Here is a 13,885-nt window from a genome sequence, read left to right as displayed (position 1 = left end):
AAACTTCTCAAAAACCTTCAAATTTCTATCTTTAGCCAAATGACTCCAAAATGACCACGGACCTCCGAATTCACTTCCGATTGCGCTCCCAATACCAGAATCACCATACGGAGCTATTCCCAGACTCAGAATCCCAAACAGATATTGATAACACTGAAATGCACTTCAACCCAAACTTATGAAATTTCTTCCAAAATGTTAACTTCCACAATAGGCGCCAAAACGCTCTCGGATTATCCAAACCCCAATTCGGACATATGCCCAAGTACGAAATCATCATACAAACCTGGTCGAACCTTTAAATCTCGATTCTGAGGTGGTTTACTCTAAAATCCAATCTTAGTCAATTCTTTCAACTTAAAGCTTCCAAAATGAGAATTCCCCTTCCAAATCAACTCCGAATTCCCCGAAATTCGATTCTGACCACGCATACAAGTCATAATACCTGAAATGAAGCTGCTCATGGCCTCAAACTGCTGAATGGCATGCTATAGCTTAAAACAACTGGTCGGGTCGTTACACAATGGTATTGGGCTCCATTATCAGATGTGGAGGAGGAAGGGAGAAGGGAGTGTGGTTGTGATGGAGACGATGAGTGGTCTACCTGGTTATATTTTGTTGTTTGCGTAGGTAATTGAGATGTGGGGAGAACATCTTTTAGATTGAGAGACTTGGAGAGTAGTTTGAGTGGAGTAATTTGTTTAAGTGTATTAGGTTGGTCCGGATTTGAAAGAACTATAGAAGAATCTATATCTATGGTGGAGAGAGGCGGTTTGATTGACTGATGTATAGTTTGTGTGTTTGAATGATTTGAAGAGGTGAGAAAATCATCATGACCTAGTTGCATGAGAGCTACAATAGGGTTAGGCAAAGGTGATGGTATTCCGAGTGTTGGATAATTGGGTAGAAGTAGTATTAGGTTTTCTTGGGGTAGTGAGTAAGGTGTATTTGGACAGTGTATTGTGCCTTGCATGTGTGATTGACTAACGTGGCTATCTGCATGGCTTAGAATAGGTATTGAGTGACAGTCTTTTTCTAATTGGGCCGAGTGAGAAAACACTTGAATGGAATTTATGGGAGTTAATTGGCTATTTTCAGCAATATGAGTAATAGGATTGGACTTATCAGAATCATTAGGAAGTAATGTAGTAAATTTATTAGTGGTTGAAAGGAGAGTTATAGACGGTTTAGAGATATTCGTAGGATTAAGAGTATTAATGTTTGATTTTGTAAAAGGAAGAGTGCTAGGAGTAATTGACACGGGCTTACCTAAAGAACTTTTAGGTTTAGCACCCAAAGGAGGCACTTGTTGTAATTGATTTGCATTATTAGAATTGAGTTTCATGAATTTTTTTTTGGAAATTGCACTGTCTTCCATTCTTCAGTAGCAGGGATGTGGTTAGGGTTAGGAATGGTTGATTGGTTGATGTTAGCGGTAGCATTATGATGTTCATCTTGAAATTGATCGGTAAACGCTCTTTGATTGTGCCCCATCCGACCACATTTAGTACATAGCAAATTTAATCCTTCATAGAGGATATTTTGCTTATGATTTCCAATGTAAATATGTGTTCGTAAGGGTTGATCCAATGGTATTTCAACACATAATCTGGCATATCTTCCTCTTATTGTTGAGGAGGTACAAGTATCAACAGTTAATAATTTTCCAATTTTATTACCAACTTTCTGAATAATCTGAAAATCATAAAATTCAGTAGGTAATTCAGGTAATCGCAACCATATAGTAGAGTAATTGATTTTGGTTTCAGAAGCCATAAACTTTGGTTCCCATTGGCGAATGGATAGAAAGTGATCTAAAATGTACCAAGGTCTATCATGTAAAGCATGAGACTTATTTTCTTCCTTTTAAAATTTAAGAAAGAAAAAAATCTGATCCTAAATCAATGAGAGGTAGATTTTTAGTAGGTTGTCATAAGGTATAGATTTTTTGCCGGAGTATTTGATGTGCAATCTTATGAACATAAACCTTAACAATTACTGCATGTTGCCAAGGTTTGTAAATCCTATTTTTTTCTTCAAGAGAAAGTGGAATGAAATTAGAGGGATCAAATGCAACCAATCTAGGGTTTAAAGGTTCATATTGCGTATATGGTGTATATATATCATTATGAGAGGTTAGGGTATGAAGATACGATTTAGATTTAGTAGTAGACTTAGTAGGTTCATGCATATCAAAGGTTCATGCATATCAATAATCATGTTGTTATTTGGATTGTTATTGGAATGGGTTGGTGTATCTGAATCGATAAGGATATTTGGGGGGGGGGGGGAGGGGTTTAGGGGGTATGAACTCGGAAGAAGCAGATTGTTGGGATTTCATGTAGAGATAGTTTTTTTGTATCCCTATTTTAATGGGATTGAGTGATTTTCTGGCAGAAAATGTATTTATTTAGTTGCCATGCCATGAATGTAAAATAATGAGTGCTGCTAGGTTTTTAAAACTTTTACTCAAATATTACCTATTTATATTTTTTCCACTTTCGAAAATGGGGCCAACCCATCCTAACCGATCAAATTTCATGATCCCTAAAACTTGGGTTTTGCTGTGCTAGCCTATTTTGACACGATATCCAACTTTCTTAAAGAAAGATAAAATAAATGATAATAATTTTTATTTTTTTCCACCAATCTCAATTTCAAAATGCAACATACAAAGAAAGCTGACAAGGAACACTCTGGATTCCAGAAAATGCTACAGGAAACCAGTCTTCCTCCACAGTTAGAATACTGAGTATGTTTTGTACTAATCTCTGTGCATTTGTCGCCCCTGAATCATCTCTTTCCAATAATCTAATAGTCCCTTTTTTCACTTCTCATCATTCTCGAATCTCAATAAACAGTCAAATATTGACTGCAATTATCTCAAAAAATCCCCAAGTTTTCACTAATCAATCCCTATAACCCCATGAAAATGTCTCTCAAATTCTCCTTTTCTCTCATTGTATTGTCTCTAATCTCTGTCCTCTGTGCAGCCGGAGACAGCAGCGTCGCCCGCGGCGGCGATGACGTCGGAGGAGCGACGGTGGAGTTATGGTGTGTGGCAAAGAACAACGCTGATGATGCTGCTCTACAGTCCGCTATAGATTGGGCTTGTGGGCCAGGTGGTGCTAGTTGTGGGCCTATTCAGACCGGTGGGCCGTGCTACGACGCTTCCGATATCCTGCGAACTGCGTCGTTTGCCTTCAATGATTACTTCCTTAAACATGGCATGACCGATGATAGCTGTAATTTCGCAAACTCAGCTGCTCTCACTTCTCTTAATCCCAGTGAGTATTATTAACTTGCATTTTATTATAATTTCATAACATAGTTCGTGCCTGTTTTTTTTTTCCTTTCTAATTTTCTATTTTTTAATTTTCAGGTCATAATGGTTGTAAATTTCCATCGAGGTAATTACTGTAATATCTGGTAATAGATCTTTAGTTTAACTTGTAGAAAAAGGCGGTTGTAGATCTGGAATTTTGAAATTTAATTCAGTGGGTAGTACTAGTGCACCCACAATATTTTTTTGTTGTTGATGTTTTCAAACTTAGCACCAATATATGTGTGTGTATTATAAATTCAGTTATATACCAGTCGAGATGAAGGTAATTGTTGCATTCACCCTTTGGGAGAAATTCAAAACTAGCCTGATTTATAAGTGGTCATTCAAAAATAGCCACAGTTTCAAAAGTAATCGAAATTTAGCCACTTTTTATGTAAAGATAAATCTGAATGAAAATACTGTTCAAAATCCGAAAAAATATTCCAATATAATATACTGGAACTCCATATAAGTATACAGGAGTTCCAGTATAATATACTGGTACAACATAATATACTGGAGATTGGAGCATCAGTGCTCCAATCTCCAGTATATTATACCGGAACTTTCCACGTGTTGGAGTTCCAGCATAATATGCTGGGAGTTCATATACATGTGCACCGATCTTCAGTATATTATGTTGAAACTTTCTGTGTTGCAGCAAAATAATAGCTATTTTTCAATGACTTTGTAAACGCTGACTATTTTTGAATGATCAGTCCTAAAACTGGCTAACCCGTGCTATTTTTACGGTGCCAACATAGTAGATTTGTCCAGCGAGTTGTACGGGTTCAACCGAACCTACTACTTTGGCTCAAACCATGAATACGTTGTGTAAAAGAAATTCTAAATGCACATATGTAATAGATCAATCACACACACACTATATATAGTCTTTTGACCGTAAGTTTTGAAGTCACCTATGTGATTGATACTTTCTAGAATGTCTCGATTCATATACTGCAATGTCAATTTGTCATCAGAATTGAAGAAGAATTATCTATTACTACTGCATTTGCTCAAACTTTGTTAATTTGGCTTGGCTTTTGATGATCTCTTCTAGTTGCCTACTACTTGTCATGAATGGATGAATAAACGTATGCTCCCATACCATGTTATTTTGAAACTTTAGTAAGCACAAGTGCTCAACATCACGCGAGATATTGGTCAGGTATTTGAGCATGGTGCTAATTGAAAGGATGGTGTCAAAAGTTGTTGTTACATGCTCCTCCTATAAATATAGATACTTATTTGAATCATAGTTAACTTTGTAAATATAATAAAAGATAGAAACTTTGCAAATTGTATTTGTAGCTTTCTTTGCCAATCGTTCCAAAAAGTCCTTTTTGCCAAAGTCCTCTGAAAGGACATTCTTGAATCTCTGCTGTATCTTACTCTTCAGCTTTTGAGATAAACGATCTGCTTTATTGTTGCAGCTTGAGTAGGAGTAGTGGAAGCTTTAATGGATCAATAACTACAGGGTTAGGTTCAGCTTCTGAAGATATAAGTAGCAGCACTCCTACACTCAGTAGTTGGATTTTCAACTTGATGGCTATTAATCTGTTGTCTGCAACTCTACTAATTTTGTGAGGTCATACAAGTTTTAACTCCATTGTATGTACTGTAGAGCATAAACAAGTTTTTCGTAGAGAAGTTCAGAAGCTCCAGGTAGCTGATGTTGTTCCACGGGCTCTCCAGCATTAAACAGTATGTAATCCAAATTTTAGAAATTCAAGTTTCCCTTTTTGGAATATATTGTGAATTGTGAATTGTCTCTATTTGTCATTGCATAGGCAAGGCAAACTGATACTTGAAATGAATTGCTAGTCTACCTTTTAGTTTCTATCTTGTGACACCTTAAGCGAATCCACATCGACAAAACATTGGAGACAAAATATTGGAGAGATGCTGGGTATATAAGTAAACAAGTCTTATACCTTACTGACGCGTTTTAAAGGGGGCATTTGCATCTATACCCGTTTTTTGTGTCACGTTTTAACTTGTACCCGCTTTGCAAAAAAAATTGCAAGCGTACCCGCTTTTTCGCATAACTTCAGCATACAGGGCTAAAGTAGCAAAGACAATCATGCAAAACTTCAGCATTCTAGTAGTCGGGCCTGAAGTTCAGCTCTAGAGCTGAAGTTTTTGTTTTGTAACTGGCGAACTTCAACTCTAGAGCTGAAGTTTTGTTTTTGCAACTGGCGAAAGTTTTGTTTTGTAAGTGGCGAGCTAGAGCTGAAGTTTTTGTTTTTGTAACTGGCGAACTTCAGCTTTAGAGCTAAAGCTTTTGTTTTGTAACTGGCGAACTTCAGCTCTAGAGCTAAAGTTTTTGTTCTAGAGCTGAAGTTTTTGTTTTTGTAACTGACGAAATTTTTGTTTTGTAACTGTCTGAAGTTATTTGGAAGCTAGCTTTAGAATAGGATCTGCTCAAATAAGCTGGGGTTCCATCCATCAAACAACTTGCTAGTTTATTAAAATATTTGGGGTAGCGGCAATAATCTTTGTAGATTAGACAAATCAACTAGTGTTGTATATAGTGTTTGCTAAATAAAACTCTGTAACTTGCTATTAATGCTGGATAACGTATTTCCGATATCTCTATGTTCAGCGGTCCAGACCGCTACTCTGTATCTTACTGACGCAACAATTATAATTTGTAGCAGCAGAAAAAAGAAAGAAGAAGAAGAAAACGAAGGAGGAGAAAGATGACTGAAGTTATTTAAAAAGTGGGTACAAGTTAAAAGTTTTTTAAAAAAATGGGTTGCAATTTTTACGTTTTAAAGTCGTGCAGGCCTAGGCCCAAAGCGGACAATATCAGTGGTGGGCTAGACTGTTACATATGGTATCAGAGCTACTCCGCGTGCAACCTTGCACGATGGTGGGGCAAACCTCGGCAAGGACGCTGAGTCCCTAAGGGGAGGGGGAGTGTATGTGACACCCTAGGCGAATCTCACATCGACAAAATACAGAGATGCTGAGTATATAAGTAAACAAACCTTATACCCTAATGATACGTTTTAAAGCCGTCGGAACCTAGACCCAAAGCAAACAATATCACTAGTGGACTGAGCTGTTACATATCTGCATCACCTTGAGTTCAAGGTGGCCCTTTGTAATCAAGTGTTAACTCATCGTCTCGTCATACCAATCAGACTAGCTCAACAGGTCAGGTCAAGGTGTCGAAATCTTCAAATTTTAAGTTTAGGATTTTGGGTTTAGGGCTTAAAAGGCAATTTTCTTTTAATTTACCTGCATTCTATCAAAGCAAGAAGAAACAACAAGAACAATGATTGTGCCTTACACATGACTTATGAACAGGTTAGACAGAGACAAGTCACTCATATTTCAAAGTTGAATTCAGTACTTCACTTTGAAAAAGAAAATGGGAAAAACTTAAATGATGAATAGAGATTACAAATATTAATAAAAAGATTGTACTAAATAAATGTGTCCGCTGAAGCTCTACACAACGGACAAACTTTTTTCTTCAGCAGCCACTGCTTGATGCAGTCCAGATGAAACTCATGTTCACATTGAAGTTTCCCTATGATGTCTCCATTTTTATACTCAAGCTGGCAAAACCAGTGACTCAGTTAGCATAGAAAGATGGTCAAACTCTATATAATCAACTGCTTATTTAGTAAAAAGAACAAAAATTTTATGGGATTTTTTGCTTTGTTACTTACTATGCAGATTGCACATGTTTCTGGCTCCTCATCATCAGCTCCTCGATCTGGACGCTCGTCAAGATCTATATCCATTACAGGAATATAATGCATTCTTATTTTTAGGTACCTTGACATTCGAACCCTTTCATAGCTATAGTTATCATCAAGCACTGATAATGCCACTGGCATTGTTGTTTGCTGAGAATTATGTAGTTGACGTCTCCATGGTTGCCAGTAAAAGAGATTAACTGGTGCATTCGGGACATATCGTGGATTTCCATTGTTGTAGGGTAGATGATTAGGGCGTGACATGTTTTGTTGAACTAATAATTGGTTGGATTTTCTTGGTCTCAATGTGGTATTAGTGAAATACAGTAGCAAATTTGATTCAAGGAAAAGAACCAGCAGCAGGTCGGAAAATTAAACAATAGAATAGAGTGATGAACACAAAGGATTTAGGATTGAGGCTACTATGTTTATGTCTCTACCTTAGATTATATAGAATTGAAGAAGATATGCCCAATTTGACTGGGATTCGGATTTGGGTTTTATTGAAAGGTTACTTTCCTTGTACTTCTTGTTCAGTTTTTGGCCCTTAAAGGAGGCCGAGTTCCAATGTAAGAGCCTGAATATGGAAGCAATCCAATAAATTGACACACGTTTAGACAAATTACTTGCTATCTGAAAAGGTCGTTAATTCTACAAAATATACGCGGCTATGCGCTAGTATTACGTGAAAAGGTTTGAGAAAAATAAATAGAAAGGGTCACAATTTACAAATAATATTTTACAATTTTTTCCTTCCCTGCAATGAAAACACTATTTTCATCCTAAAACTCTAGTTGACAAAATTGTTACCACCTTGATATCGACTCATTACGTCTTGGATAGAAGAACAACAAAGATTCTATGTGAAAATACAAGAGGGGGATGAATTGTAACTGTTAAAACTTAATCGCTTATTAGTTGACTGATTAATCGAGTAGTCGACTAGCTATAATAACTTAACAGTTATAATGACAGAAAGTAAATTGCAGAAGGTAAATGCAGGAATTAAAGACACCAGAATTTTATACTGGTTCGGATTCAATGTGAATCCTAGTCCAGTCCCCTTGAGTTGCAAGGGAGTTCTCTTTCAGTAAATATGTTTCTCCGAGTACAGTTGAAGTGAGTTGACAGCACAGTTTCTCTAGCACTCGTTACTTTGTGATACAATGTCTCACCAGTGTTATACTCTCCTTTTCTCTGACTTGTTACACAGCAGATCCTAGTGAACTACAATATTTGTTTGCAGTAGAATAAAGAGAGTGGTTTTTGGTTTGATCAAAGTATGTCTGACTAGGGTCTAAGACTGGGTATAAATACTTTAATGACGATCGAAGCTTGACAACCCAAGAGATTTGATCCTTGGAAAAAGATTGATTCTTTCCAAGAATAAGATAGCTAGCCGTTACTTTTCCTTGATTTCCTTTCTTCAGCAGATGTATGTAATGAAAACTTGCTCCTTGATTGTTGGTTCTTCCAAAATTAGTCGCGTACCAATCTTTACAGAATCTTCGATCTTCCGGAATGCTGCCCTTGATTTCTGCCTTAAGTTTAGGCTTGCTTGATTTTCTCCATCGCCGCTGATCGATACTCTTTGCTGATTGATTGGCTGATTGGATTCATTCCAGATTTACGAGTCCTTTCCTTAGGCGTCCAGATTTGCTGATTGTATTGTAATCTTTGCTGATTGATTTCTTTCCTTAGTCATCAGGATTGACTCCAGCAGTCTTGTAGTATCTTCTTGACTCATTGTAATTGATTTCCTGCATATGTATATTATTTGCATCATTAAAACTGGATCTAACAATCTCCCCCTTTTTGATGATGACAAAATAATATATAAATGTAAACACCAGTCGACTTCCCTGTGTTTTACTCCCCCTTAATGTATGCAGTTGACTGGTCCATGATACTCCCCCTCAATGACAGACTCGACTTCTGTACCTGTACCAATATAACCTATACTTTTTCTCCCCCTTTTTGGCATCAGCAAAAAGGGAACAAGACAAGAAATAAACAGAATAGATAGCATTGAAGCAGAAAAGTTATAGTGATCATCCAACGGCTGGGAAAACAGCCCACAAAAATAGCACATCAAAAAATAAAAATTATCCAAAGGCTGAAAACACAGCCCCAAACCAGCAGAGCAAAAGAAATTGTCTTAAAAACATCCACATTAACAGCGCAGAAGGTAAGTAAGGGTGTTGCAGATGGCCTCCTTCAACTGTTCAAAGCTCGCATTGGCTGAGATACTCACTCCATCCAACTTGTCATGAATCTCCCTGAAGGTTTGGACAGCATTCTCCCTGACTCTGAGAACAACAACTCTAATTTTGGACACATCATACCCTGTTTCCTTGGAAATAACATGAATATCACCAACAGTAGACTGAGTGGCGGTGAGAAGATTTTTGATTTCAGAGAGTTGAGAGTCAATAGCACGAAGATTTTCACCAAGATCAGGATTGTCAAGACTAGGATGAGGGACAAAGGGTGAAGGTTTGGGCTCTATAGGGGCATGCTTTGCTTCATTATCGTGCTTCTTAACCCAGGAGCCTTTGACACTCACATATCCCATGCTAGCAAAGGCTCTAGAATTGTAGGACTTGGAGACAGTAATGAAGGGATAGTTGGACAGGGAAATTTGATGAGCTTCCAAAATGTGAGTGATTGCCATGCCATAGGGTAGACTGGAAGGATATTCAGCACTTTCGATCATGAAATTGATAACCCAGGAGGAAAGCTTGATTTTGAGTTTGGTGACGAGGCAATAGACGAAGAATTGTCTCTTTGGGAGAAGGTTTAAAAGGAACCAGTACGGGGAAGAAAAGTAGCTGCCACAATGTGGGCCAGAACCCGAGTTTCAAAACTAACATCACTGGGATCTAATTGGTTTGGAAGGGGGGCAGAGGGACACTCAACGATACACTTTTTGGCTTGGTCAAAGGAAATTTCAAAGTCATCAGGCCAGGTATTTTTAAACAGCGTAGGAAAACCAGAACAACGACACTGAAAAATCAAATCAAATAGGGCACAATCAAGAACAATATGCTTACCTAACACTAGAGATTCCAACCTATCAGGTTTACTAGAATGAAGATTTGCATAAAATATTTTTACCAGGGGTTCATATACCTTAGGCGGAGGAATAAAGAAGAACTTAGCCCAACCTTGATAAACGAAAAGATCTTTGACCTCGCAATTGAGGTCTTCCATGTCGTCAAGGTCGACAACCCTTCCATGAGCAATGGGCTTGTCTTTCAGAGCAATGAAGAAATCCTTATTTGGGGAATCCCAGAAATTGAGGTCAGATTCAAGAGAGGCAGAGAAATCAACCTTTGATTTTCTTGGGGTAGACGAAATAGGGGGTTCTTCCATGGGTCGCTTACCTAAAGCTTTTTCTCCTAGGAGTTGTGAGTGTTCAGAGAAATCTCCCTGAGAAGAGGCGAAACCCTCAGAGTGATCGGACCTTAGATCTACTTGTTCTGGGGGCATAGAAGGGGGTTTTGCTTTGGAGTGGGTGCTCTTTCTGGTAGAAGCAGAGGGAGTTTTGGGATGTTTGGCCATTGTAGAGAGGAGTTTCATCTGAAATTTTGGAGAAGAGATAGAGATGAAAGTGATTGATAAGGGTTCTTCGCCTTAAGAAGAGGGTTTCTGATGGTTGAGTACATGAAAGGAAAAGTTGTAAGTTGAAGAGACGTGATGATTGGCTTTCCAACTTTGAACTATGAACTGATGTGATAGAAGAGAAAAGAGAGGGAAAAACGGAGGCGTAATTAATGCATGGGTAAAGGACAATTATTGCAAAAAAATTATCAGTGCACATAGGTCCTAAGGGTTATTAGTAATGCAAATAATACCAAGTAAATTTCTTAAATCACAAAATCTTTCTTCTAATAACGGTTTAGTAAAAATATCAACTAGTTGATTAGAGGTTCCAACAAAAGATATTTCTATGTCTCCCTTAAGGACATGATCTCTAATAAAATGATGTTTAATATCTATATGCTTTGCTCTAGAATGATGCACATGATTCTTTGAAAGGCAAATAGCACTAGAGTTGTCACAAAAAAATTGTATAGGCTTAAACGAAAGTTCATAGTCACCCAGTTGATAAGACATCCACAGTAGTTGTGCGCAGCATTGTCCAATAGCAATGTGTTCAGCTTCAGTAGTAGACAATGCAACTGATGCTTGTTTTTTACTGTTCCAGGATATTAATGCATTTTCCTGTAATTGACATGTACCACTTGTGCTCTTTCTATCATCCTTGTCACCTGCAAGGTCAGCATCTGAAAAACCTTCTAATTTAAAAGAGTTAGAGCGAGGGTACCATAATCCATGAGATATAGTCCCAATGAGATATCGAATGATTCTTTTTACGGCAGTCAAATATGATTCCTTGGGAGCTGACTGAAAACCTGGCACATTTACATACGTTGGACATAATATATGGCCGACTTGCTGTCAGGCACAACAGTGATCTAATCATTCTACGATACTTAGTTTCATCAATAGGAATACTCTGTTCATCTCTGTCTAGATTTGTGGAAGGGCTCATTGGTGTGCCGATTGATTTTGCATTGCCCAAATTTTTGAATGCTCTTTTGTGTATTTGGTGTGATATATGAAGGTCCCTTCTTCAGATTGTTGAATTTGTAGCCCAAGGACAAACGTGAGCTCACCCATCATACTCATTTCGAATTCACTTTGCATAAGATTTAAAAATTCCTTGCACATGAAAGGGTTAACACTACCAAATATAATATCATCGACATAAATTTGAATAATGAGATTACCTTCCGACGATCGTTTAATGAATAAGGTAGTATCTATTTTACCTCTTGTAAAGCCATGATCAACAAGAAAGGAACCCAGTCTATCATACCAAGCACGTGGAGCTTGTTTTAGCGCATACAATGCCTTAGTGAGCTTGTATACATGGTATGGAAATTTTGAATATACAAAACCTGGAGGTTGTTTCACATATACTTCTTCTTCGATAAATCCATTCAAAAAGGCACTTTTAACATCCATTTGAAATAGACCGAATCCTTTAAAAAATGCATACGCCAGAAGAATTCGTATGGACTCCAAACGAGCTACTGGGGCGAAAGCTTCATCATAGTCGACTCCTTCCTGTTGTGAGTATCCCTAAGCAACTAGTCTGGCTTTATTTCTTACGACCTTTCCACCTCGTTCAATTTATTTTTAAAAACCCACTTTGTTCCGATTACAGACACATTATCAGGTTTGGGTATCAAATTCCATACTTGATTCTTACTGAACTGATCTAACTCTTCCTGCATAGCTTGCACCCAGCTTGAATTTTTTAGAGCTTCCTCCACCTTTTTTGGTTCAATCTGAGAGATCAGTGTGATGTTTGCTTTCTTTTTGAGAGCTCCCCTAATTTTCATTCCTTCATTTGGATCCCCTATAATGAATTTCTGAGGTTATTCAAGCTCGCTTATCCATTCATTTGGGCGAGCTACATTTGTTGTTGACTCGATTGGTGGGTCTGGTGCATTGTTGCTGTGTTCACCAGTTGACTCATTTGCAACAGGTGTATTAGTCGACTCTTGCGATTTGCCTGTCTCCTGAGTTTCTTGAGCTTGATCTTCATCACCTGCAGTATTTCCTTTCTCGACCAAGGGATTATTTTCATCGAATATAACATGTACAGATTCTTCCACACATAATGTGCGTTTATTATAGACTCTAAAAGATCTACTATTTAATGAGTATCCCAGAAAAATACCTTCATCACTTTTTGGATCAAACTTTCCAAGATTATCCTTACCGTTATTGTGGATAAAACATTTACTTCCAAAGGGATGAAAGTAACTGATATTTGGACGTTTATCTTTCCATAGTTCATATGGAGTCTTCTTCAGAATAGGCCTTATGAGTCAACGATTGAGAATGTGACATGTTGTACTTACACCTTCTGCCCAGAAGTGGTTCGGCAGTGAGTGTTCTAGTAACATGGTTCTTGCCATATCTTGGAGGGTTCTGTTCTTTCTTTCCACAACTCCATTATGTTGTGGTGAGCGTGGTGCAGAGAAATTATGGGTGTATCCCTGATTATTACAAAAGTCTTCAAAAACTTTGTTTTCAAATTCTCCTCCATGGTCACTCTGAATTGTTGAAATCAGATATCCCTTTTCTCTTTCAACCATTTTGCAGAAAACTTCAAAATTTCTTAATGCTTCATCCTTATGAGATAAGAAAATTACCCAAGTGAAACGCGAATAATCATCAACAATAACAAAAGCATACCTTTTTCCTCCTATACTAGCAGTTCTAGTAGGCCTAGATAAATTCATATGAAGTAATTGCAAAGGTTTTGAAGTAGATAATATATCTTTGTTTTTGAAAGAGTTTCTGGTCTGCTTACCCATTTGACATGCATTACAAATATGAGTTCTAGAAAAATTCAGTTTAGGTAAACCAACAACTAATTCATGTTTGGACAGTTTTTCTATCAAATGCATGCTAGCATGACCAAGTTTCCTATGTCATAACCACAGATCATCAGACATAAAGGATAAGCAAATATGACCATCTATCTTTTCAAAGCTATTAAGGATATAAACATTTCCATACCTTTTTCCAGGAAGGACTATTTTACTTGATTCATCTTCAATAGCACATCCTGTTTTCTTAAAATTTACCTCATATCCTGAGTCGCAGAGTTGACTTATGCTCAAGAGATTGTAGTTGAGACCATTGACAAGATAAACTTCAGTGATGTCATAATTGTTATTGAAGGAAATTGTTCCAATACCAATTATTTTGCCTTTTGAATCATCCCCAAACTTAACACTTCCCCCATCAATTTTTGTAA

At 37.5% G+C, this 13,885-nt stretch overlaps 1 protein-coding gene across 2 annotated transcripts; it reads left to right on the top strand.

The window, feature by feature from the left end:
• Positions 1 to 2,758: 2,758 nt before the first annotated feature.
• LOC107759312 (PLASMODESMATA CALLOSE-BINDING PROTEIN 5-like) lies at positions 2,759 to 7,645 on the top strand. 2 transcript variants are annotated; one of them, XR_001642159.2, is made up of 4 exons: positions 2,759 to 3,287; positions 3,383 to 3,410; positions 4,762 to 5,032; positions 7,019 to 7,645. XR_001642159.2 is itself a non-coding variant. In XM_016577196.2 (3 exons), exons 1-3 carry the CDS (start codon positions 2,927 to 2,929, stop codon positions 4,913 to 4,915), a joined length of 543 nt encoding a protein of 180 aa, XP_016432682.1. In that variant the 5' UTR covers positions 2,759 to 2,926; the 3' UTR covers positions 4,916 to 5,094. The 2 variants fall into 2 exon arrangements, 1 of the variants encoding a protein (XP_016432682.1); XM_016577196.2 differs by lacking the exon at positions 7,019 to 7,645 and having other exon boundaries at positions 4,762 to 5,094.
• Positions 7,646 to 13,885: the final 6,240 nt, after the last annotated feature.

The sequence above is a fragment of the Nicotiana tabacum genome, chromosome 8 (genome assembly GCF_000715075.1).
Source record: "Nicotiana tabacum cultivar K326 chromosome 8, ASM71507v2, whole genome shotgun sequence".
NCBI classification, from domain to species: Eukaryota; Viridiplantae; Streptophyta; class Magnoliopsida; order Solanales; family Solanaceae; genus Nicotiana; species Nicotiana tabacum.
Note: the sequence above shows the minus strand (reverse complement) of the source record. Positions and strands in the feature narration are given on the sequence as shown.